The sequence below is a fragment of the Nothoprocta perdicaria genome, unplaced genomic scaffold (assembly GCF_003342845.1).
Source record: "Nothoprocta perdicaria isolate Ctin4 unplaced genomic scaffold, notPer1 scaffold_22, whole genome shotgun sequence".
NCBI classification, from domain to species: domain Eukaryota; kingdom Metazoa; phylum Chordata; class Aves; order Tinamiformes; family Tinamidae; genus Nothoprocta; species Nothoprocta perdicaria.
In genome coordinates this window covers 6,015,160-6,039,688 of record NW_020455415.1, presented here as the reverse complement: position 1 = coordinate 6,039,688, position 24,529 = coordinate 6,015,160, and the positions used below count along the sequence as shown (strand labels likewise).

The 24,529-nt window shown below is 56.3% G+C and overlaps 1 protein-coding gene across 1 annotated transcript in view; it reads right to left on the bottom strand.

Annotated features, from left to right (window-relative positions):
* SLC16A2 (solute carrier family 16 member 2) overlaps nucleotides 1-20,335 on the bottom strand; it is a 40,455-nt gene extending 20,120 nt beyond the window's left edge. Inside the window, exon 1 of the mRNA XM_026039054.1 lies at nucleotides 19,981-20,335. Coding sequence (XP_025894839.1) covers nucleotides 19,981-20,335 — 355 coding nt within the window. The remainder of the gene's footprint in view (nucleotides 1-19,980) is intronic.
* Nucleotides 20,336-24,529: the final 4,194 nt, after the last annotated feature.

Sequence of the window (24,529 nt, the reverse complement as noted above, 5' to 3'; positions counted from 1 at the left end):
CTCTGAAATGTGCACACATTTGAAGGCTCAAGCCCTGCTTTTAATTCTCTAGCTGCTTGTTAATCCGCATTGTTCCCAAGCCCCTTTTGAAAACACACCCACAGTGAGAATAAAGATTTAACAAAAACAGAAAAAAGATCTTCCCGAGCCAGGAAGGGCAGTGGCGGGCGCTGAGCGTTGCTGGCCCTGTCCCGCAGACCCCGTCCCGCTCCCTCCAGCCCCTGAGCCCCTCGCACCGCGCACCTTCCAGGGGAGCTCACAGGAACACCTCTTGCCGGTGCCATTAGCCTCCTTGTTGCCAAAAAGCAGGCGCTTAATCCCAGTTTTTTCCATCTTTCACTTTTTTTTTTTTTGCTAATATTTTTCCTGGCTCTTCAGATCTCTCCCTGAGCCCATTCAGTTCACCACCCTAGTGCAAAACAAGTCCCTCTTATTCTTTCTGCTGGATTTTGATGGGTTGGTGAGATGAATCAGCTGGTACAGGGATCTGATGAGTCTCCAAACTATCCCGAAGCAAGTGGCGAGGCGGGGAGAACAGAGACCTCTCCACCCTCTGCACACCCTGAGCGACGCAGGCAAAAGTGGAACTGCAGCCAAAGACTCTTGACTGCTGACCTTAGTGTTCAGCATTTTATAAGTGCCTCAATTCCCATCACCCTACCTAGCATGCAAGGAAGTGGCATGAACATGTCACCTATGCAAGCAGACTTTTTTTCCCCCATGGCAAAAACCACTAGACAAGTCCAGAACAACCTGCTCTCAGCTGGTCCCACTTTAAGCAAGGGGCTAAACCAGCAGCCTCCAGAGCTCCTTCCAACCTACACCGTCCTGCGATGCAGTGCCTTCCCCACCAAGCGGTCCCAGGCACCTTCACCAACCTGCCCATCACCAGAAGCAAAGAGCAGCCCTGAGTCCTTCCAAGTGTGATAGTGTCCAGTTAATTAAGAAGAAGCAGGAGTGGAAGGGCCTTAAGAAAGTCTATAGACCAGGTGGGTTCAAGTCCTGCTCCAAATTCTCCGTCTCAGTATTTTGGGTGATCACATTTCTACCAAGAGGGGAATGAATAACATATCTCCCTTATGAAATGAAACGGAAAGCCAAGCTTCTTCACTGTGGTCGGTGCATACCTCAGCCATACCTGCCTTGCTGCCTATAAACTCACTGCAAATGACCTGGACTTTTTTGCCTTATAGAGAGATAAGCACATGTTGATCAGTGAATGGCCATGGCTTCTGGACAAGATGCTTCCCTGTGCAATCACTTGCAGTTTGCAAAGTTCTTCAAGAAAGCTCAAGTTTCCTTTCCCTTCTGCCCTTTTGCTGYCCCTCAAAGTTTCCAGCTCCTCCGTTTTGGGAGCAAACAGTGAACCCAGCTTTCCTCGGCCCTTTGGACGGGCCCTGCATTCCCCACAAGCTCAACGCCACCCAACCGAGCGCACTGCCCAGAGCTAGGCCGGACCTTGCAATGCCTAGCATGGCTCAGCTGGCCTCCTGGGCCAGCGTGCTGACTCAGCAGGATGCACACTTCAAAGAAACGGCTCATCGGTGCAGCGGGACAGCTCCCAGAGCTGACCATGCTTCGGTAATTATTAACTGCACTGTCTGACCCGCTACTCCCAACGGCCCGAGTCAGCAGTGTCCCCAGACATAGGCTGCTGCTTGTTTGAAATGTCAAGCCTTTAGAAAAGCCACGACCTGAGCAAACTTCACCGTGCTTTGACTATGATTAACCTTTCCTCCCAGCGCTCAGCTCAGCAGTTACGTCCCAACCACTTCCCACGCAGCCTGGCCTACTTGCATGTGCAAGGACTGTCACCCCTGGAGAAGCGCAGCCCGCCTCCCGCCCACAACAGCRCTGTGGTGACACTCTCCATGTGTCATTTCCTCCAAATTGCCACTGTGGCAGGTGGCAGACTGGTCTCCAGTTGCTGCACCAGTTGCTTGCACCACTGACACAACTAGGAAGAAAGCRAGCAACTGGGTTGGAGGGCGAGGCTTAGGAATTTGCTCCGTTGCTTTACCTCCCATGTGGAAATTGCCTTTCTGCAAGGCATGGTCACTCATCCAAACCCTTGAGTGCTTTCAGCTGCCTGTGTAATCATGCTTTGTCCTAAAACACGCAATGTTTCCTTTGCACAACATCTTAGGCCACAGAAGACAGTAGAGAGCTGAGAAAGGTTGGAAAACCATTGGAAAAAAAAATCCATGGGTAAAAGGCATCAAATGAGGCACCTCTGGAATTGCTGCAATAAGCAAAACCAGCCCATTTGCAAACAGGGTGAGGATGATGCAACACGGTGGGATGGAGGCAGGCGCCAGCCCGGCTCGGCTGGGACACCCAACCAACCCCAGGCAGGCGCCAGCCGGGCCCGGCCCAGGACCAAGACTGGAAAGCCAGGTTACAATCCCAGTCCAGCCACTGGTTCCCAGCAACGTCTTGGGCAAGCGGCCTCACTGACACCCGTCTTGTGGAGCCTGTAACGCAGGGCTGAGATGAGCATTGCCCCTTTTGGGGGGCACTTGAGACCCTTCAGGAAAGGCGAATCCCAAYGCCTCAGTTCTGGGAGCCCCTCGACACGTCTGCTGGGAGGCCCCATGCTGCACAGCAGATGTGGGAAGCTCACCTGCGCTCCAGCTCACTGCCAGCAAACCCACGCAAATCAGTTTTATAGCACTTCCCTGGAAAACAGCAGCTCTGCTTTCTTTGTGATACCCTGCCAGAAAGCAGAGGTCATGGCTTCCTTCCAGAACACGTTAGAGAAAATGGCAAAGGAAAGCTGCATCTCCCAGGTCTTGGCTGAGCCAGGGCAATGAGAAATGGGCCTTGTTATGTCAAGGTCAGTGGTTCATCTCTCAGCCAGGTGCAGCATATGCTGAAGACACGATACAGCTCTACGAGCAACCATTCCTAGTGCAAAGCCCAACACTGTAACCTTGATTGCATCTGCATCTGTCAGCTGGTGAAATTACAGCCAAGCCCCCAGCTACGGCACGGCTGCAGAACCTCAAAAATCTCCAAAATTACTGTAGCAATGAAGCAGAAAGACAGACAGCTGGGGAGATTACAGCCCTGCAGCAGTTTGGGCAGAAAATGGGAATGTGGCTGCCCACCAGCCAACCACATTTCCTGGCCACTGCCGTCGGGGTGCATGGCGGGTCCCTCTTGGGGACTGCAGATGGTGACCCCAGAGTGCTCCATCCCTTGGAGAATGAGCAGACCCTTTCTACCTTCCCTTTGCCCACCAGCAAACCCTGTCTTGTACTGTACGGAGCAGCCTACTTGGAGGACGGAGTGCAGTTTGTGGAGTGGAGTTCGGCTTTTTTGGGTGGTTTTTTTTTTTTTTTTTGTCCCATATTCAAAGAGACAGCAAGGTTTCCCTCCTCGCCAGACCTCTCCCAAGCAATTTTCTGTTTCCTATTAAGGGAGAGAAGAAACCCTTCATCTCAATTCCACATTCTTTCCCACTACAACTCCCATAGGCTCTGGTCAACTTTACATGAAAAATGAAAACATCCAACCTGCTTGTCCACGATATAGTGAAATACATACTGYCAGGGAAAAAAAACAGAGCAGGAGTTGGGAGGGCCACAGAACGGAAAACGACACCCCCAGTTTGCTCTTAAATCTTCTGCACAAGAAGTTTTTGACCCCAGTTGCTGGCATGAGACGGATTTATCCCAGCTGAATTCATTCCACTTGCCAGCTAATAATTAGCTGTTAAATGAAGCAAAATAATAATAAAAAAACTCTCTTTTTTTTTCTTTTCAAAGGGAAAGCAAAGACGCTGAGGAGAATAAATGGAGGTGAAACCCTGCATTGCTCAGACTCATGAAGAGCTTTATTCCCCTTCTGGCAGGGCACTTGACAACCTTCCCTTTCAATTAATTAAGGGATACTTGGAAAGAAGAACATTTCCAGGCCCTTGCCAGTCCTACCCATTAGCTAAGAGACACACAGTATAACTGAGAACAAAACCAGGAGGCCCTCAAGAGTCCATCCAGCTCCTCCTTCTGGCCCTGGGCAGAAGTGGACAGCCCAGACCCCCAAAGCACCGTTTTTCAGACTTACAGGTGCCACTGCAGCACCTCTATGTTCTGTCCCACCCCAGATCGCACTAAGTTGCCCCTGGCAGTTGTTTGTCCGCCTTTTCTTAGGCCTCTCTGGTGGCAGTGGTTTCAAGCCTTCCTTAGACAACCTTTTACAACATTCAGCTACCCATGCAGGAAGAAATTTCCTGCCTTGATGTCTAACCAAAATGTTCCCTGGTGCAAAATGTAAATGCATCACTTTTAACCTGCCCCTCGCTGGGCAAATCTGGTGTTTTATTGGCTTTTCAGCAACATTTACAGAGCTGAAGGCAGTTACGTGTCCCCTTCCATCCTCCGTTCTCTGGCAGGAACATTCCCACTTGGTTCTGCCTTGCCTCCCTGGCCATGGTTTCTGGACACCTAATCATTTTTCTTTCCTCTTCTCAATTCCTTCCAGTTGGCCTATGTCTTTCTCCATGGGTGGTGCTCAATAGAGACATAGCAGACTGCTTCCCAGGATCAGTCCTGTAGCGGGAGGGCTTCTCATGTCTTGCATACGCCTTTATTACATTTCCTTGTGGATGGTTCCCCTCTTTTTTTCACTGCAGTGTGACATTACCGACATGCTGCTGTGCCATGTGCCCAGCTCCCCTCCAGAGGACCCTTTAATAATTAATTGGCCCTTGCCTCATTTCGTTGACGCTCTCCACACAAGCGCAATACTTTGCCTGCTTCTTGTCAAATCACATCCCATTAGTGATATGATCACATCCTATTTGTAACTGAGCCATGTCTGAGAGCTGCCAAGATTGTTTTGAACTCACATCCTGTCTCCCAGAGTGCTTACAGCCCCTCTCCATACAATTCATCCAACTTGTTAATAAAAATACCTAGCATAGAAATGCTGCTCTGGAAGGTTTTCCCTGTGTTCCTCCTTAAAACCTASAGCAGAGAGCACGTGCCCCCCTCAAGTGAATAATTCTGAGACCTTCCCCAAGTCCCAGACACTATAGCCCAGGCTTTGGAGATGACTTGGATATCTAGACTGCACTATTGCACTTCCACTGATTAGAAACTCGAATACCCAGAGGCCATGAAAGATATCATGAGATAAAGCAGGACTTTCAAACACAGGAGAAACACTGGGTTCAGACCCAACCTCCAGACCTCAAGAACTCTCCATGCAGTGTCCCAAAGCAGACGATTTTCCCTGGTGGACTTCARACTAGTCTCTGTAACCTGAAATAGCCGCTGGTCTGCAGCACTCACGGAGAGCTCAGAGGAGGAGCGTGTGGAAGGGCGACATCTCTCCACCCTAAGCAGCATCTTGCTCCCCAGGGTGATGACAACTTCCCAAATGTGCTCTGGGTAGATATGCGGCATGGGACAGTCCCCTGAGCTGGTGACAGCACCTGACAGAAGATGGGACCGAGTCATACACGAAAATTTGACCTCTTTAAGTTAATGCAATTTCAAGGTTAGTTATTCAAGGATATATTTATCCTTGAATCTAGTAAATGGATTTTTTTTCTCTAACCACAAGCATAGATTTCTCCTATACGGACATCATATTCCTGAAATCCATGGCCAAGCCCTACATTAGGGCTTGGAGGCCACAGAATGCCTGTCTGCTTTGGCTTTCCAGGCCAGCATCTCCACCACCGTGACATTCAGCATCCTCAATTTCCTCTTTTCGCACACCAGTCTCCAAAGAAACCTCACGTTGGCAGTGCCAGGAGCAAATTGGTTTATTTTAGGCCACTTTTCAATAAACAGCCTGCAAAGGCACTTCAGGAAAAAAAAAAAAAAAAAAAAAAAAAAAAAAACGCAGCCAGAAACCCTCCGATTAATGAGTTGCAGCTGCAGTGACCCCGAACCACCATGGCCCTGGCCCTATGGTTGGCTGTTGCCCCGCACAAGCAGGACAGCAGCCACCTGGCTGCCATGGGCCATTCCTTTGGATTATGTTGGGTGAACCAGTGTGACATTTTTGCCAGCGATAAGGTGTCTGCTGCTGGGGTGCACGAGGCATTTTGGTTCCTGCCTCTCCTTCCGAGCAGTGCAGAGCTTGGAAGCCCTCCATGGCTCAAAGCGCTGTCCAAGAAGAGATCTTGCATTGACCCGCTCACGTCACACTAAGCGCCACCAAAACACCAGAGCAAATGCAAAAAATGTCCACTTAGAGCCGCAATATCGGGCARTCAGGCCAGTGGCAAGGTCCACGAGGGCCCAGGCATCTTGCCTCCTCACCAGCTTTCTCCCTCAGCTAACCCAARGAGAGCTGCCTTGCAGAGTATTATCAAAATATTTCAGTTATGTAACTTATTTGCTTACAATTAACGAGGCCCCAATTTCCCTGCAGATGGGCTCTGCCCAAGAAAAGAGGATCTATGTGTCTATAAATATGAAAGTCAACACAGTCGCAGCAGCTGCTCCCAGCACTTTCCAAAGGGAGGCCCCTCTCCAGCCTCCGCGAGGCCTCTTTTAAAGTTGTTTTGCCCCCGAGCTTCGCTCACAAACGAGGTAACACCTAGTTTTATAGCACTGTTACATGTGGGCTCTAGGCACGGCTTTGCAGAGCCCGCATCAGCAGTTCGTGCTCCAGAGCTGGACCAGGACCCACCCCAAGGAGCCACCGTCATCCAAAGCCACCCAAGCTGCACAGTGCAAAGAGCCAGGCTCTCTTCCCRACCACCAAGTTTTCTTCCAGAGAATTTCCCCCATCTCTGGAGCAAGGAGCCTGCTTAGATGCTGCTCTTGAAGCATATTGATGGGGAGAAAAAATMCCTAAGCTACACAAGACTCATGTGTTATCATTACACCAAAGAGCCAGAGGCCAAAAGACGGATGAAATATCCTTGYGGTTTTAATCTCTTTTTGTTTCCTTATATTAAAGCACGCATTTCAGAACACCTGGATATCCCAGAAAAAAATACCCTGCGCCGCAATTAAGCAAATCCGATAGCTGCAAGAAACCGAAGCGCAGCAATATGTATTTTGCATTATTTGCATGAAGAAGCGGGTCGCACCCCTTTGCCAACAGCGCGTTACTTTTGGCTGACCCGAGCTCATTTGAAAGTTTTTCAGACGCCCGGCAGAGCCGGCAGCCGCCGGCCGGGGGGCAGCTTTGCCTGGCAGGACGGCACCAGCGCCGGCTCCTCCAGGCGCCGAGCGCTCCGAGAGCTCGCCATGGACTACGGACACCCACTGCAACGCCCGGGACGGTCAAGACGAGGCTGAAGGAATGCTGCGTCCCTGAATTCATAAAGATACATATAGGATGTGTGCATGCTCCCACATACGGATGTGCATGCATAGAGTGCATGTCTATAGTGCCTATATCCATGCGTGTGCGTGCACACATATGCATACATACAAATGCATAGATGTAGGACATGGAAGCCTGGGGGGTTGGCCTACACGATGCCTGCGCAGAGAGGCAGCGGCGCAATGTTCAACGGGAGCGAGGGGAAGCGGGGACAGCCCTGGCGCCACCGGGTGCCTTGGCCACCAACTGTTCTAAGCCCAAGTGAAACATTAACGTGCTTCCCTCGAGAGGCACCCGCACTTCTTGTGCATTAAGGGCTTCCAAGTGTCATCAGCAACAGAAARGGAGGTCCATAAAGCTTCTGTGGGYTTAATTTGGTAATCCTCTAATTCCAACTCAAAAACCATATGTCCTACTGCCATTGTTAGGGACCATCAYGTTCCTTCGTCATGAAAATACTGTATTTCTGGGATGCATGCAAGAAAGAGCAGGCAAATTACCCTATTTCAGAACACGTCAGACCTGTGATTGATACTGGTCTWGCCCTTAAGATGTTGCTTGTCTTGCTTTCAAGCCACTTATCTTCAGTTTCTCATGCAAAGTCTATGCATCCCCCTGCGTCTAGGGGCAAAGGAAAGAAGCAAAGCCAAGCAGCTTTTTGGAAGCATTAGCAGAGCAGGAGACTGCAGCAGAACAGGGAACACAGGCTCAGCCCAGATCAAGTGAAACCACCTTCACCCTCCTCTTCCTCTGCATGACTTCCAGCACAACAGACGTGAGGATCTGAACATAGGCACGGAAAGTCTGCCTCAGAAATTCACCCCAGCGTATCACTTGGCTGGCGAAATCCCACYGCCAGTGTCACAACCAGCTGCAGAGACACGTTCGGTCAGACACCAGCCCATCTCCTCTGCGCTGCCATCAAGAAAACCATGCTGGTGGAAAGGCATCTTCTGCCTTTGAAGGATTCGCCAGCTCCTGCTGCCTGGACTAACATCTCAGACAGTAACACCAGACATGGGGTAGTGGAGAGAAGCAATGACTGGAGATGAATGCAGCAGTGCCACAGCAGCCCATCACCCCAATGGGGGTGCAGCAGCCCCTACGCAGAGCTTGGCTTCTCCAGCATCCCCAGCCCCTTTGTGCAGCACTGCAGGAGTGTTCAGGCAGCTGGCTGCAGTCATTCAGAAAAATACCTCAACCTCTGCAGTCCATCCGACTCCCAGGGCAAGGCTACACCGGCATTTTTGTTTTACAGCTTTCTAACGAGGCGTCATTGAAGCGGCCGGTGACTGCTCGTGCGCTGGGAGAGGTCCCAGCCGAGCGCGGGACGTTGGCGCCTGTCCCTGTGGCCCCGCGTCATCCGGGGCTGAAATCGCCTCCTTGTCCTCAAACAAAGCGCACCCGCTGCCGCTCGGGATGCCCGGAGCAAGACCTCCGCCTCCGACTGCATCCCTGGATGGGAGCCAGGATGGAAGTGCAGACAGGTTGGCTTCTCTGCAACAAAAGAGCCAGACTGCTGCCCTGACCAAGGACAAACACCGTGACGCTGCGATGGCAAAGAGCATGGGAGCCCAAGCAGCGAGGATCTGCACAGGGCAGCTTGTTCAGCACAAGCTGAACACCGGGCAGCTGCACTTTAGCAACTCAAGGACGCAGGATGGCCACGGAGGCATAAAGGAATCAGTGAACGGAAAAGCCTAGAAGATCTGTGGCCAAAGCGAGGAGGAGAGGTCACGCAAGGCTAGCAATGATTCTGCTGAAGCCACAAGGCTGAAATCTTGGTGACTGGGAGGAAAGGAAGGCCCAGAGCTGCTGCTGGAGCTAGGGCCTTCACGAGGACGGTACCCTGTCCTGCCACCAGCACAGCTCCAGAGGAGCTGTTGAGGGGATCACCTCCACAGGTCTCATTTTCAGCCAGTGACACTCACAAAGACACCTAGATCAGCCCATCCACCACCTTTTCAGACCCTGCGTGCAGCCAGGTAGCTTTGATCAGCTCAGCACAGCTGCAGCTGGGACTCAGGAGCCTCCTGGCCTCCAGGACAGCTGCTCCATCCTCGTGGAACACATTAGAGCTGAGTCGGTTGCAGATTATACGACATATATACATATATATATAGAGAGAGTAACATGTCTAGATAGATAATGACACTTGCTGCATCCCGCTTAACCAGTTTGATCATCAGGTATGAGCCAAAACTTATTCATTAATTAGAAAACATAAAAGGAGATTGACTCATCACCAACCCTGACTAATGGGGAAAACCACCACCAACCTACACCTTGTGAGCTGACTATAACGAGGCAGTTTTTTAATCGCTCTCCTGAATGTGAATATCCAGGAAGGCTGCCGGGATCCAGAGCAGAGAGTGGGTGATGAACTCCTGCAGGTGCATCTTCAAGGCATCACGTAGGAAAGGCCGCCCCGTGTCCTCAACAATGGACCGAGCTGCACCAGGATGCTGCATCTGGCTTTGCACGACTCAGGGAAGTCTCCCCTTGCTTGGCCCTGGTCTCTGGTGGCATCTCTTACTAGAGAGGCCACCTCAGCACCTGGTCTTGCCAGTTGGGAGCTGAAGAAAACAGAGAGCCACAGGAAAACCATGCTGAGCTGGTTGTGTTGGGAGGCAACAAAATACCCACCTACCAAGGCTGCCTTTGAAGAAGCATAGCTAAAGGGACCATGAAATAAGTAATAAAAAAGAACAGACATACTAAAAAGGCTAAAAGTTAGAAATGATGAAAAATCACTGGGCAATGGCTCAGCTAAAGCCTGAAATTTGCAACAATAGCTTTTGAAGCAGAGGAGCTATTAAAACCCCTCAAGATGTTTCTTCTCTTGCTGCCCTGCCTGGCTTTATTGTTTCTGCAGCTTTTGGGGATTTTTTCCCCTCCTTTTTCGTCCTACACTGAAAGTCTAAACAAAGATCTCCCTTGAGCAGAGAGCTCTCAGACACCACTTCAGAGGAGCCCTCTCCGCCTGCCTCTCCAAGCAGCCTGTTCTCTCTGTAGGGCAGGAAAGCTCCCGGTTTGGGGATGCATCTCCTGGACAGGTATCTGCTTGGTGCCCCAGGCAGGGAAGCCAGTCGGCTGCACTGGCTGCTGAGCCACACGAGGGATGGGGAGAGGGGAATGCTGCCCAGGAGAGGGGAAACTGAGGCGCCAGAATCACAGTCTGGCCTCCGAGGTTTGGCATTGCTAACAGAGAGTTAATCGCCAACCACAGAGTTCACATCAGGACCTGAAATATCTCCACTTTGGAGCTGTTTGGTTGATGAGCTGAAGCAGGGTAGAGTTGAATGACTTAAAAAATATGCAAAAAAATTAAAAACATCTGCTGTGGTGTTACCTTTTGGCATACATTTAGTTCTACAAGAATCCCTTGCTTTGCTTTGTGTTTGCCTAGCCCACCAGCAGCAACTCCATGCTGAGCAGCTCCCTATGCCCTAAAGCTCGTGGTACTGGAAAAGGGACACCCCAATGTGTGATCCCTTTGGTGGAGATCCCCGTAAAGGGCAGAAGTTCCCACATGTTGCGTGTGGAAGCCCCATGGGGGCCAGGGGCCTCACTACAGATGCTTCATCTACAAGGGACATGGACTGCTGTGGGACCTGGACACGTGGCAACGAAGACCACACATTTTGGGTGCATTTCACTGAGCACGGCTGGCTTGCCCTTGGGCTTTTGCATGGCGGGATGGATTCAGTGTGGTCTCCTCTTCCAGCCCAACACTGTCCCCAGTGTGTCCGCCCTGCCCTTTGAAATGACGGATGTCCCTTGAACCTTGGCCGTGGCCTGCTGTGTTTGCAGACAACTGCACAGGCTGGGCCGCAGGCTCTGCTGCCACCCACGCAGCCCCGGACCTTGAAAAAGAGCCCTGTTCATCTTCCCCACAGCAGGAATCACAAGGTGCCTTTTAAACAGAGAGGAAAGCCAGGAGGCACCTGCCTCTCCTGCAGAACTGCCTGGCCCAGGGTTGGTTTTGCAGGATCATGGCATGTTTGGGGCCCTCTGGACATTGGTTCAGAGGGTTTGGGGTATCTCTAGAGAAGGAGATGTTCTTTCTTACTTCTCAACTCTGAAAGCTTGACTCATCCATGCAACGAACCCCTGCTTCCCACCATGTTTGGAGAGGACCTTGGGATGCTGGTTCCCCACCAGTTCCTGGCCAGTGCAGACACAAAGCACCCAGCGGGGCAGCAGGACACTCATGAACACTCTAGCGGGCAGGGAACTGCTTCCAAGACCAGCTACAGACGGACTTATGGACCACACAGTACAGCTAAGCGGGGCTTTACCCCTGGGAGAGCTCAGGCTCCTCCGCATTAGCACTAAGCTCACCCACACAAGCACCAAGGCACGAAACCCGTCACATGTCGCAGAGAAAGCTCAGGGAAAGGAATCCACGCTTCCGAGCCGGGTGCGGGCCGGTGCAGGGACAACCCTGCTGGTATCCCTATGGACATGGCTTCCAGCGGCTCCCCTGGACACCGGGAGCGCCACCCGGCCCCGGGAGCAGCAAGAGCGCCGCAAGGCCTCCCGCCCCCGCCCCGCCGAGAAAAAAGAGCGCTGCCGATATTTCCCCCTTGGCAAGGCTCTCCCGCGGCGCGCTCCCGCTATTATCCGCTGCAATTAAGCGATAAAGCTGTAATTGCCTTATCTGATGGAGCCGGGCAGGGCAGCGAGGCACGGGCCGGCCCCTGCCGTGTTTGCACAAGCATCCCGGCTTGGGCTCGCGGGCGCGCGCCGCACCGCACGGCTGCTGCTCAGGGCAAAGCCTGCTTATCCAAAAGCCTGCTCTCTGCCCAAAGTGCAAGCCTGCAAGCTGCCCCTGCCCTTCCCTAGCAAACCCTTTTCCATAGGGCTAGCGGCTATCGCGTGCAGCGGCAATATCTTCCCGGGAGCCGTGGTCGAGCTGGAGCGGGGTGTCCGGCAGCACCCAATCCGAAAGGACAAGGTCTGGCCTCTCCTTGCCCCGACGGCCCCCGCGGCTCCAGCAGCCACAGGAAAGGTCCAATGCAAATGCACCCGCACGCCGCCTTCCCCTTGTAACAACCCAAAGTGTTACCAGCAACACCGTTACAGATCTCTATCTCCTTGCGAGAGCTCCCAATTTGTTTTTCTTGGAGATCATGCTGCATTTTATTACAGCTGACACCGTAGAGGCGAAGGAGATGCTCTGGGCCCTGAACAAAAATATCCCATTTAAACACGCAGTATTATTTTCTTGGAAACAGCTTGCCTTTGACTTTAATTAAGCTCTCCGCAGGCTCGCGAGCTTGGCGTGCTTGGCTCCGAGGCAGGTTTAATCCCAGGCAAATTCTCCCCACCCCCTAGAGCTCCCAGCTCCTGTTTACATAAAGCCTAGGAAAGAAACGTGCTTTGGGGAAAATAGGGATTAATAGCCAGCCTGGGAGCAAGAACGTCTTGCCCACTGCTGTCACCTACTCACCTACAGCTGGGCAACGAGGCGGTCACCTGGGGCTGCTTGCAGCAGTCGTGCCTCCTCAGCTGCAATGCATGCATGAGCGCAATGCATCTGCAGCAGTGATACACCCTAGGGGCGATGCATCACAGTGGCGATGCATGTGTGGGTGCAATGCATCCACAGCAGCAATGTGCTGTGAATATGATACATTTGCTCTGCACGGGGCCGAACAAGGTGCCTTTGAACAGACCGCTAAGGACATGGTGCATCTCGCTGCTGGAAGTGGCTGCCCAACTCCTGCCCCCAAGCAAGCCAAAGGGCTTTGGGTTTTGCAGCAAAATCACTGGAGGCAGAAGGGGTGAGATCTCCCTGTGGTGCCTGGCTCTGCCCCAAACCTCCTGTGTGACCTGCGACGCTCAGCGTGCTGGAGCTGCGGCTCTGCACCCATCAAACAGGACACCCCCCGTGCACCACAGCCCCCTTGGCTCTGGAGCTCGCAAGCTGCAGCGCGTGGGCAGAGACTCCGACCGAGGGCAATTTGTACCCGCTGAGCCTCCCGCAACCTCGCCGGGCTCCGGGCTCGGCTCTAATATCAATAATTACACCCCCTATGGTAGAAGCACATTAGGATGATTGCAACGTTAAGCCCTCAAAAGTTGGGAAATCCCAGAACCAAGCTTGTCCGGGCAACCTTAATTCATTGCCTTGTGCATATACATTATGTAATTACAGAAGATCTTTAATCACACACTACGTTTCACAGAGGACCTGATGCAGATAGTGTGCACCAGGCTCGCTTAACACCCCGCCGCGGCGCTTTCTGCTCCCCTCGCCCTCCCACGCTCGCTTGCAGCCTTCAGCAACCAGGCGCTCCAGCAAGAGAGCAGGGGTCTCTTGCAGGGCTTTCATAATCTGGATAGCAACCAGCTACTGCAAGGGACCTCATGCACTTGGGTTGCTGCTGCTCCCTGATGAGATTTTGCTGCTGGATTTTGCCTGCAATCGGCGTCGCCGGCTGCAATCGGCGCGGCCGCACTGCACGCCGCAGGCTCCGAGCGGATTGCAAGGCAGGATTGCAAAGCGGATTGCATTGCCCGACCTGCGCGCACGGCCCCGCTGCGCCTCTCCCGGCCGCGCACTCGTGGCACCCGGCAGGACCTGTTGTGCGAGGTGCCCGGCAGGGATTTGAAGCGCGTACAGATGCGAGCGTGTTGCAGCAATTCGCCGCCCGCGTCATGCGGGTTTTGCAACCGCCCCAACTGTCTTGGGCTGGATGAGTGGGAATCGCCCCGAGTGAACCGGGCTCCCCCCGGGTTGCACGCGTGCCGAGGGCCCGCACCAGGAGGGGCCCGTGCTAAAGCTGACGGCAACGCCGGCTGTGTCCGGCACCGCGCGCACATCCTCAAGGGCTCCATGCCAAAACGCAGCATCTGCTGCCAGCAAGGGATGCACTCATCGATCCTTCTAGGAAGAGGAGGAAAAAAGCGAGGGCTGCAGCAGGCGTGGCGCTTGGGCTCGCGCATCCTTGGCATGCACAGCGTGGGAGGGCGCACGGTGCCCATCCCCTCCATCTCCAGGGCATGAAAACCCAGGAAAAGCGATTCCCCACAAAAACCACTGGCTGGGAGAGGCCTCCTCCTCCAGTAGCATGAGGAGGAGGCCACTTGCTTGGCCACATCCTGCACACTCGGCTAGTCTGAAAAACACCTGCTGAGGACCCTGTGCCTGCTCAAGCAGATGGAAAATGTCCCAGGCCCAGGAAGCCATGGAGAGACCATCAGGATGACCAAGGGATTTTGGTGAAGCTCTTTCCAAAACTTAGAGGACCTCTTAACTAGTTCTCCTGGACACTAGCTTAGCGTGGGCCAAATCCCAGGGGATTCCAGACCCTTTCCCAGTGGTTTCCAGACAGGCTGCCATGGAGATGGAGACAGGGAAGCCACCTCCATACACAGCTGAGCTCTCCTGCACCTCGTTTAAGTCCCAGGCTTGAGCACAGACGCACCGTCAGTCTCAGCCATTGACGTGAACTTAGCCCAGCTCTGGCAGGGATCCCAAAGAGCCGCTAGAATGAGAATGCAGAAGGTTACACGGGCTCTGCCTCCGAGGGTGCCAACCGAGAGCGCGAGCTCCCAAGGCAGAGCACACATTCCTGCAGACACAGCGGCTACCAGCGGGATTAGCTCCCAGCGGGATTAGCTCCCCATTAGCGCTATAATATCCCCGCGTGTTTGCTGCCACCCATGCCCCAAGCATTAACTTCCCCCTCCTCGCTGCAGGTTACCAGAACAGGTTCCAGACATTCCTTCGGGGACTTTCCAAAGCAAAGGGCCTTGCTGCAGCACAAACCCAAGCGGCACGTGGTGCACAGCGCTGCCAGCCCTGGTGGGCTCCCTACATCACGTTGCCAGCTACAAGCAGCCGGCTGCATCCCCAAAATCTGGGTTATTCCCCTTTCCCACAGCTCTCCTAGAAAGCCTATGGATGAGTGTGCAGCTGGCAAGACCTCCGGTGCCTTGGGTTCTTGGGCCCATGGTCCCTCATCGTCTCATCTGGAGACGAACGCTCCTAATGCTAAGACATGGAGGAAGGAGAGCTCCCCAGTGAACCCTCTGGGGAAGCCCAAAGCCTCCAAAGACCCGACACAGATTTTTGCTGCTCCAGCATCAGCTGCCACACCAGCCCTCAACCCAGGACAAACCCTTTGGTGCTCCACACTCCCGACCTGCCCATGATGAGATGGGATGATGACTTCTCCTCCCACTTGCCCTATTCCCCGGGCACACGGTGAGATTGACCGACGTCACCTGGCAAGTCTTGGAAATCCCAAGTGGTTTTCCAAGGTGAGTGCGAGGCTCCTGCAGCAGCCCAAGCCCACGTTCCTGCCCACAGCACAGAGATACCAGAGCATTGCTCAGCACCAACCAGCGGCACAACACGGAGAGTGGAGATGCCTGTGGACAGAAGCACTGCCCCGAGGAGACAAGTGGCAGAAGCAGGAGGCAACACCCGCAATCGTCATGCACAAACCATCTCACTCAACTGGAATTGCTCCCAGGGCACCGCAGCAGGGATCAGCAGGGCTGGTGTCTCCTTCCAGGTAGAGAGTTTCACCTAACCAGACAGTCCAGGTCTATTTTAAGGTCCTACAGCGCAACTGTCCCGGATCATTTCACGCCGTAGCATTACTTGGCCTGCTTTCCGATGGCCAGGATACACCATCTCCGATGTCCCCTTCCCCTGTCACAGCCCTCCTCAGAAAGGCCGCCCGTAAAAGACACCTGATTTACGCCGCCACTCCTGGTGCCGAAGTCCCGCTCCGTCGTGTTGACTTGACGTATTCCTGGAATTCCCTGCGAAGGGAAAATGAAACCGCTCCTCTGCTTCCTGCTTGGAGGCACTTCCACTTTCTGTTAAATCCCTGTCTGTGCTCAGCTTCCCGAAGCTGCACCAGGGATCCTGGGGGGCTTTGGAAGGGAAAACCGAGTGATTTTTGAAGAAGACTTAACCAACAAACAACAAAGCAGAGCCTAAATTTGGCATCCCCAAATGCTGAGCATTTAATTTCAGGAGAAGTCTCACTGCTCACATGGCGATGGGAGAAAGCGTAGGGAAAGAGTGTAAGAAATAGGAGAATCAGGCCAAAAATAAGCAAGAATTTCACTTTAAGTGTAAAAAACACTTTAAAGGTGTTTTTTTCTTTATGATATTTCAATATTTGTTTTCCTTGCTGTCTGGAAGTTTCTGAAAAGGTTGAGATGGGGTCAACTCACAGACAGGTTATTTTCCTGCAACCGCAGCAAGAGAAAAGGAAGCTTAAGGGACGGGAGATGCCTGTGGTCCCCAGGCAAGCGGCACAAGAGAGACCCTCCAGACCCTCTTTCCACTTACAGCGGGATGGCCAGAGCTGCCACTTCTCCAGGGAGATGCACAGCAGGAAATGCATCCAGTCAGACTGGGGATACGAGGACCTCCACGTATCCTCTGGGATACGGGTGCCATGATCAGCCATCACAGCATGCAACTAATTATTCTTAATTAATTTACTTCCTTGCTCCATAGGGTTCTGAGCTTGCAGAGACCTCGGAGAGGCCACCAGGCTCCCGCATGCGCCAGCCCTGGCTTCCCCTCCTGCCCTCGCAGTGCTGCTGTCATTAGCCAAGCAGCGGCCTCCCTCCTTCCTCCCGAGCCTCTCCCTCGCCCCAGGATGTTTAATAAAAACAGGAAGAGGCCACAGCACCCGGGAGCCTCTGGGCGCTTGGCAGGGACAAAGGGCCCAGGCATGGAGCTTGGCTGCCGGAGCACGGCGAAGGCAGAGCAGCTCCAGGCTCATCCCTGCCCACTGCTCCAGGCGGCTCATCCTCCATGGAGGTGGGAATTCCTCCTGCGAGGGGCTGCGCCGGGACCCATCCAAGCTGAGCAGATTGCACAGTCGGGAGCGACTGCTGGAGGAGGCGCCGGATTAAGAGGGGCCAATCCTCACCCCGAGCGCTCTCCCGCGCGGAAGGGCCGTGGAGGCGAGCGCGCTGCCCGCGCCGCGGGGCCACCCGCGTGCCGGGACACGTGCTGAGGTGGCCAGAGGGAAGCAGGGCCCATCCAGGCCTAGCGGGCGCTTCCCAGGGCCGCTCCACACCTGCTCGCCGGAGCTCAGCCCTTGCTTTCCGGCCAGCGCTCCCGTGCAATTCCCTCTCAACAGCGGCTTCTCCCGCCGGTCCCCCCGCCCCAGAAGGAAAACAAACCCAAAAGCACAGCGTGTGCCTTGCGAAAGTCCTGTCCCCGGCTTCACGCTGCTCCGGGCCACGGGCGCTGGTCACGGGCTCGCTTGTTTACATGTGCTTCGCAGTATATGTCTCTAAACAAAGGCGCCTATGCATTGGACGTATTGTTGCGAGCGGCTTTGTTTGCACAGCCTGACCCCACATCTGAACCCGGCGGATCCTGCGGGCCGCGAGATCAAACGCGCTAAAACGTGACCCTTGCAAACTAGAAAGCGGCTCTGATAATTATAGCCGGGCGCTGGGGCGGCTATTGTTCGCTCCGGGCCGGCACCGTGCGCGCGAGCGGCTGCTCCCGAAGGGATGCCCGGAACGCGGCCTGTGCTTCACCTCCAAAGCCCCTTCCCAGGCACAACCGGAGCACGATGGAGAGACCCAAGCTGGAAGCCGAGGGAGGAGGGAGGATGAGGGCACGGTGGGATCTCTGCAGGAAGCCGGCGCGCTTGGAGGGTGGCGCCGCCGCCTCCCCGCTTGGTGTTCGGTGCAAACCACTGCCGGGGAGGGGGAAATCGTGCAAGAGAGTGGAGGGAGGGCTGGCAGCACCGGAGCCGCCCCCGAGCTGCTCGGGCGCTGCCCTCGCCTCCCAGACAGGGAGGCTGCAGACGGAGATTAATTCCTGCTACCGCCAGCCCGGTGCATATGGTATCAACCACGGAAAGCCAGGGAGCTCAGCCTCGCCACTTGGGATGCTCTTCCCACCCACAGGAATACGATGGACCCACTGGCCTGGGAGCACGTCCGGCGCCCCGTGTCCATGCAAGGAATCTGGAGCACTTCTTCCTTCATGCCCTCTGAGGTCTTCTCGCAGCGGTACCCAGCCAAGCTCCCACCCCACAAGGTCCTGGGGCGAAAGCCGCAGAAAGGGCACTGCGTGCGGGGAGAGCGGCAGGACCGCCGGCACCCGGGAAGCGGAGCCGGGCAGCGGAGCCGGGCAGCGCGGCACAGGACAAGCCGCACTAACAGCCTCTTCCCGATGCACCCAGAGCCGAGCGCGCACCCATCACAGAAGCAACTCACTGACCCGCTGCGCGCTCGCCTGCGAACCCGCAGCCGCTCGCTCCAGAGGCCTCCGCACCACCAGTGAGCAGCCTCCGGAGCAGGAGGCGGATGCCGACTCCTACAGGCACTCTCTTGGGCACGTAGCTTTCACACCACCCAAACTTTCCTTGCTTAATTTCTTTTGTTACAACTGCTGCCTTTGCAGCACTGCCTTGGGCTGTCCAGATATGATCACAGAGCGCAGGAAACAGGCAACGGCGTGATGAGTTTCCTGGAGATCTGACACACACACACGCACCTCATGTGCCCCATCTATCACAGCAGTCAAAGCTACCGTGTGTCCCCAGCCCCGCTTGCCAGCTAACGGTGTCACACACTGAGTGCTCAGCCCTTAGATGTGGTCGAGCTTGGCCTTGATTTTATCTGCACACATTCAGGGCTGCAGCGCGTGAGCAGCAGTGTTGGGAGCAGAGGGATCACAGGTGGCTCTGCCGCCACTGGTCCCCAAGCGACACCTCCCACCGCTCACGCAGCCCGCCAGGACCGCCAGCCTCCCCGACCGCTGCCAGCATCCCGCTAAAGCAGCCCGAGTCGCGCCCGCTCATCCCGTCCCAGGAAGCAAGGTGGATTTTCAACATAAAGATGCACAAGATCTTTCTCTGCAGACAGCAGCACAGGAGCCCAGGACTGTCATCCTGACAGGCTCAGAGCCCTCTGCCAGCACCAGCTGAACAGAGGAGTGTTTGCAGGGAGCAAAGTCCCTTCTCCATGCCCTCCATGCCCAGCGCAGCCGTCAGCTCAGCCAGGCTCCCTAGGTCCAAGCGCAGCTGAGCGCCACACACCGTTTGCCATCCCCCTTGTTAAAGCCCACCAATATCACAGCCCCTTGGCCCCTGTGCAAGCACAAGCAGCTCGTGCTGCCGGGCTGCCCTTCGCAGCCCAACGGATGCGGCTCCTGGGAAGCGTGTGTGAGACAGATGCTCTCCGTGCAGCCGCCCCCGAGCGCGGCTCGTGAGATAAGGCAGAAACAGAGTTAAGAAAAACAAACAAACAAAATATGGATAAAAACCCAGGTAGCTCCCTCAATCAGTCAATTTGCATTATTACTCCCTCTATGAAACACACGAGGCCGGACTAGCTGCGGGCACGCTTTTTGGATGAATTACTTTTAATTGACTGCAGAGTAGCTCCGAAACATCTGATACTGTTGTAGATAAATATAGCAAGGGCAGAGAGGGGGCAGGGAGCAACCGCTGTTCAACGCATCCGAGTGGCAGCCTCCAGCTCGGCGGCAACGCTGCCGGCGGGGCCCACGCTGCCGCGGGCCAGGCTGCTGGGACGAGCAGCACAGCCCTCTGTCTGCCCGCTGGACACGGCGCAGGTAGGGCTGCAGCTGGAGGTGGGCAGGGGTGCCCGGCTCCCTGAGCGCTGGCCGCTGGCATGGGTGCCCCACGGGGCAGAGCTCCTGGGGCCGCTCACCTGTTTTGAACTCCAGCGTGGGGTCCTTCTCCTCCAGGCCCAGGTCGCTCTGCAGCATCATGTAGAGGATCCCGAAGGAGTTGTGGATGCCGAAGATGGAGCCGTTGCACCAGGTGGCGGCGAACACCACGACCCAGCCGAAGCCGCCGTCGGGGGGCTGGAAGGGCGCGGCGGCGCCCGGGGTGGCCGCGGTACCGGCCCCGGTACCGGCCCCAGCCCCGGCGCCGGYMCCGGGCCCCGTCTCGCCCTCTCCCGCCGCCGCCTCCTTGTCTCCCGCCGCCGTGTCGCGCTGCGCCATCGCGGCCGCGCTCCGGCCGCCGCTCGCCGCCCGACTGCCCCGCAGCCGGTCCCACATGCCCGCCGGCCCCGCCGCCCGGCCCCCCCTTCCTCCTCCTCCTCCTTCTCCTCCTCCTCCTCCGCCTGCCGCAGCCGCACTCCCCGCCTCCCCTCCACCGACTCCATCCTCCTCCTCCTCCATCGCCGCTCGGCCCCGGTTCCTGCCGGCGCCCCCCGCGCCCCGGACCCGCCCCCGGCGCTCAGAGGCGGCCCCGGGCCCCGCATCGCCGCCCCCGCCGCATCCTGCGCCGGGCGCAGCCCCCCCGGGGCGGGTCCCCGGCGGCGCCGCCCCGCGACGGGGCCGGGATCGAGATTGGGATCGGGGCCGGAATCGGGATCGGCGCTGGGATCGGCGCTCGGCCCGCGGCGGGCGCGTCCCGGGGCCCCCGGCGCGGGAAGCGGCCGCTCCCCGCCCGGCTGCCGCTTGGCTCATGGGACGGGAAAGGGGCTCCCGAGGAAGCGCTGGGAGGCGGTGAGGGGGGATAGGGGTACCCAGAGCCGGAGCAGGGGGTGGCTTCCCGCTTGCAATGTGCACTGACACAAGGGGACCTCCTAGCCCACCGCAGCCAGATGCTCGTCCCCACTTTTGCCACCCAGACCAAAGGAGGAGCTGGGAGCAGGCTGGCTGGGTAGCGCCCTGGAGCCTTGCAGGAGATCCCACTTGGCTCCATGCAGGTTTGGCCAGGGCAGCCTTCGGCTCATGGGTATCCTGCACCCGGCACCGTTTTGAGCGCGCTTTGGCAGTGAGCGCGGGAAGCTGGGCTGGCTCCCGGCTGATGAACCCAGAGCCAGGAGGGCCATGGGGCTCCCACCAGGCCCCTGGATGCCACTGGAGTGGGTCACAAGCTGGGGCTGTGACAGGGGGCCTGGCGACAAGCTGCTCAGCAGGATTATCTCTGTCTGGAAACCCCTCTCCCTTCCCTGCCCTTCCAATAACTGCAACCTCAGCGCCCTATCAAAGCCTGTCTTTTAACACGCTCGCACTGTTTGTGCTCTCCTCCGTGCCAAGCTGGAGCTGTGGTTCCTGCTTTACCCAGGTGCCTGTGCCGGTGTCAGATTCCTATCTGAGGAAAGCACTATATGCCAGCCCGGGTGAGCAGAGCATCATCCCTGCCCCTAGGGGTGCCTTGCAGCAAACCCGCTCCCGCCGCGGCCTCGCTGCTCCAGGGCTGCCTTTTTCTTTCCCTTCCTCTGGCCGAGTCTCCTCCCCGGATCCCCGCTCCAGCACCGGCAGCTCTCCAGGAGCTTTGGGAGCATCTTCCACTGCCCTCTGCCGACACGAGCCAGAGTTATTCACAGGCCCTGCTGCTGCCTGCATGACGGAGCTTTGAGATGGATTTTATTAACCATTCCTCCCCGCGGCGGGATTGCAAAGTTGCAAGGTGTCCCCATTGCAACTGCTTGCAAATGGGGGGGACCGCGGCGGCGGCCTCCTGCCCCACAACAGTGCGCAGTGGCCTCCCACTGGTGGGGATTTGGGAACATGGGGCGCAGTGATGGAGGTGCCTGGCAGCGAGATAGCCAGGCCAGAAAGCCAGAACCAGCGTATCCGCCAACCGCAATGCGGGGACTGACCTTCTCCCCCTTTGCACCGCGTGCTGAGATGCCACCAGGTGCTTCCTCTTCCTGCTGTCCTCGAGGGCGTTGGAGCTGCGCTGGGCCTCAGCGTCACAGGTGCTGCCTGCCACGATGCCAGCGAGCTTCAGCTCGACCCTTCCTAGGGCTGCAAAATCGGCCCACTCAAAGCTGCTGGCCAAGCAGTTCCAGATGTTCCAGATGCAAGAGAGCTGGACAGGGCAGATCCTGAGAGTTTTGCACCTTCGGAAGAGGCGGTGTGAGGAGGAGTGTTGGGTGGGAGGAGGAAGCCTCCTTGCACAGGGACCCCGCTCACCTGCCCCACGCTGAGCCCCGCGGGGCCGGGCTGCCGCAGCGCCTCGCCAGCGGTGCACAAAGGTGGCAGCGAGCCAGTCGTAAATTAATATTTTATAGAACACCGCGGAAAATCAGAGAGGCTAATTACAGTGATAATCATCTGGGCCTCGAGGCGCTTCCACGGCAGGTGAGAATTACCCGGGATTACCTCCGTGCTCCCAGGCTGTGCGGGCGGCGGAGCTCGCGTGGTGGGGGGAGCCGGGAGCCCTCTGCGCTCCACTCTGGAGCAGCCCCCTTTCCCGCTCGCGGTGGTTGCACTTCCCAAAGGGTCGGATCCGGCCGGGATGGCAGGTGCCATGCTGGGGCGACTGAGCTGGTGTATGCCGGGGGCTGCCGAAATAGGAGTCGTGGATGCTGCTGGGAGGCAAAGTAGGTGGAAATCCCGGGACACTCGGGACTTCACTGACAGAGGAGCATGTGAATGTGTCCCCCAGGACATGCCGTTCCCAGGGTTTGTTCATTAGCTGTGGTAATTGCTAATTGGAGTGCTTTGTCTGGGGAGTAGATGCACTCCCCATCTTTCTCATGGTTTAAGGACAGTCTCCTTGGGCTGTCTTTCTCAAGGCATCCCTGTCTCCAGCAGCGAGCTGGGCAGGATGGGCCCTCAGGCTACTCCCCTTCCTCCTCCTTGCCCCATCTCAGGGGTCATTGTTTCCCAGCCTGGCTCACGGAGGGGCCTTCAGCTCTCCCCTGGCCCAGGGCTACAGCACTAGGCCACAAGGGCCTTGCAGAACACAGTTGTCCACCCTCCTTGGCTCCTCACTGTACACCCTCCTGGTTAGCAGAAGACCGGGATAAATTGCTAGGGAATATCCAAGGTACAGCCCAGCGGAGCCCCAGTGACTACCACGGTGGTGCCAGCTGTAAGCACTCCATGACACTGCCCAAAGCTTACACAAGGACCTGGAGAGCTACTGCCACCAGCTCTCCCAAACGGGCATGGTGGGGAAGGCGGCAGGTCCTGAGAACATCCCTTTGGCAGTGTCCACCATATTCCTCCCTTTTGACCACCACTCGCAGCATGACAGCAACATTCCTCACCTGTACACTTGCTTCCCATGTAGCACGAATATACCAAGAGGTCCCTTCGATGAGCTACCTGTCAAAGTAGCACCCGGTGTGTGGCCCGGCACCCTCCTGGGTATCAGATTTACAGGAAAATAGCCCCCGCCACGCAAGGGCTGCAGTTGCGCGCCGAGTGCTCACCACACTGTTCGTATCTGCCCACGGGCTGCGTTTCTTTGCTCGCTCGCGTCTTGCAGACCAGATGGCCAAGCAACCTGGGCTCGGCCGGGCGCGCCGCCCGTTCGCCCCGTGCACCAGCAGGACTTGCCAGCACAGTCAGTGCCAATGACCCTTCACGGCTACCCTGCCTTGAGAGTGGCTTTTGGCATGGGAAGGGGTGCAAGGTGGGCCAGGTTTTAAGGAATGACGCTCCAGACATTCCTGGGGCAGAGGCCTGAGGTGGTTGTGATGCGATTGCAGTTTGTGGATGTTGGTTCCTGGCAACTCATGGCTGAAGATCCAAGTTCAAAGGGTCCTTTGGCTGATGCGCTGGGGGAGAGGGATTTTCAATCTGCTGCCTTGATAGTGGTTGCTCTCCAGTTCTTCCCTTACAAACCCAGCTTAATCCAGCCCTGGAGCGCACAGGAGAAAATCAAAGCATGACTCATCTGAAGCTAAACCTCAAACCACGCTGCAGGTCTCGGAGATGCTCTCGCACTTCCCCACGCTGCCTCCATGGAAGTGGGAAGGAGAAGCAAGTGCAGCTTCCGTCGTGCCAGCTCCTTCTTGCTCCAGCCTGGCTGGTTCTGCCCTCTAGCAGCAGCAGAGCTTACAGCAGCTCGCGCTGTCCCCGTGCTGGGCCCTTCTCCATGCACCCAAGGAAGCGGAGCTGCCACATGTCCCCAGAAACACCTGGCTGTCGCTTGGACCCAGGCGGGCAGCGCGGAGCGATTCATTCCCGTAGCTCTTTGGCCAACTTGGAAAATAACTGCTTGCCTCTGCGGATGGTCGATGGCCATGGAAAGGGACCTGTGGGTAGAGCAGAGGTGTCTGTGGGGATGTCACCCTGGATGGGGAGAGGGGACGGAGCTCTTTGCTCATGCACCTTGTTGTAGGGACTCCTGCTGATCGTCTCATCCCCCGGCAAAGCGGGCAGCAATCCCGACCCTCCCGGGACCCAAACGGGGGACGATCCACGTTAGGGGTGACCGTTCCGCGGCGTTTTCCCCAGGGAATGTGGACCATCACAATAAGGACCCTGCGCGGGAGCGGCCAG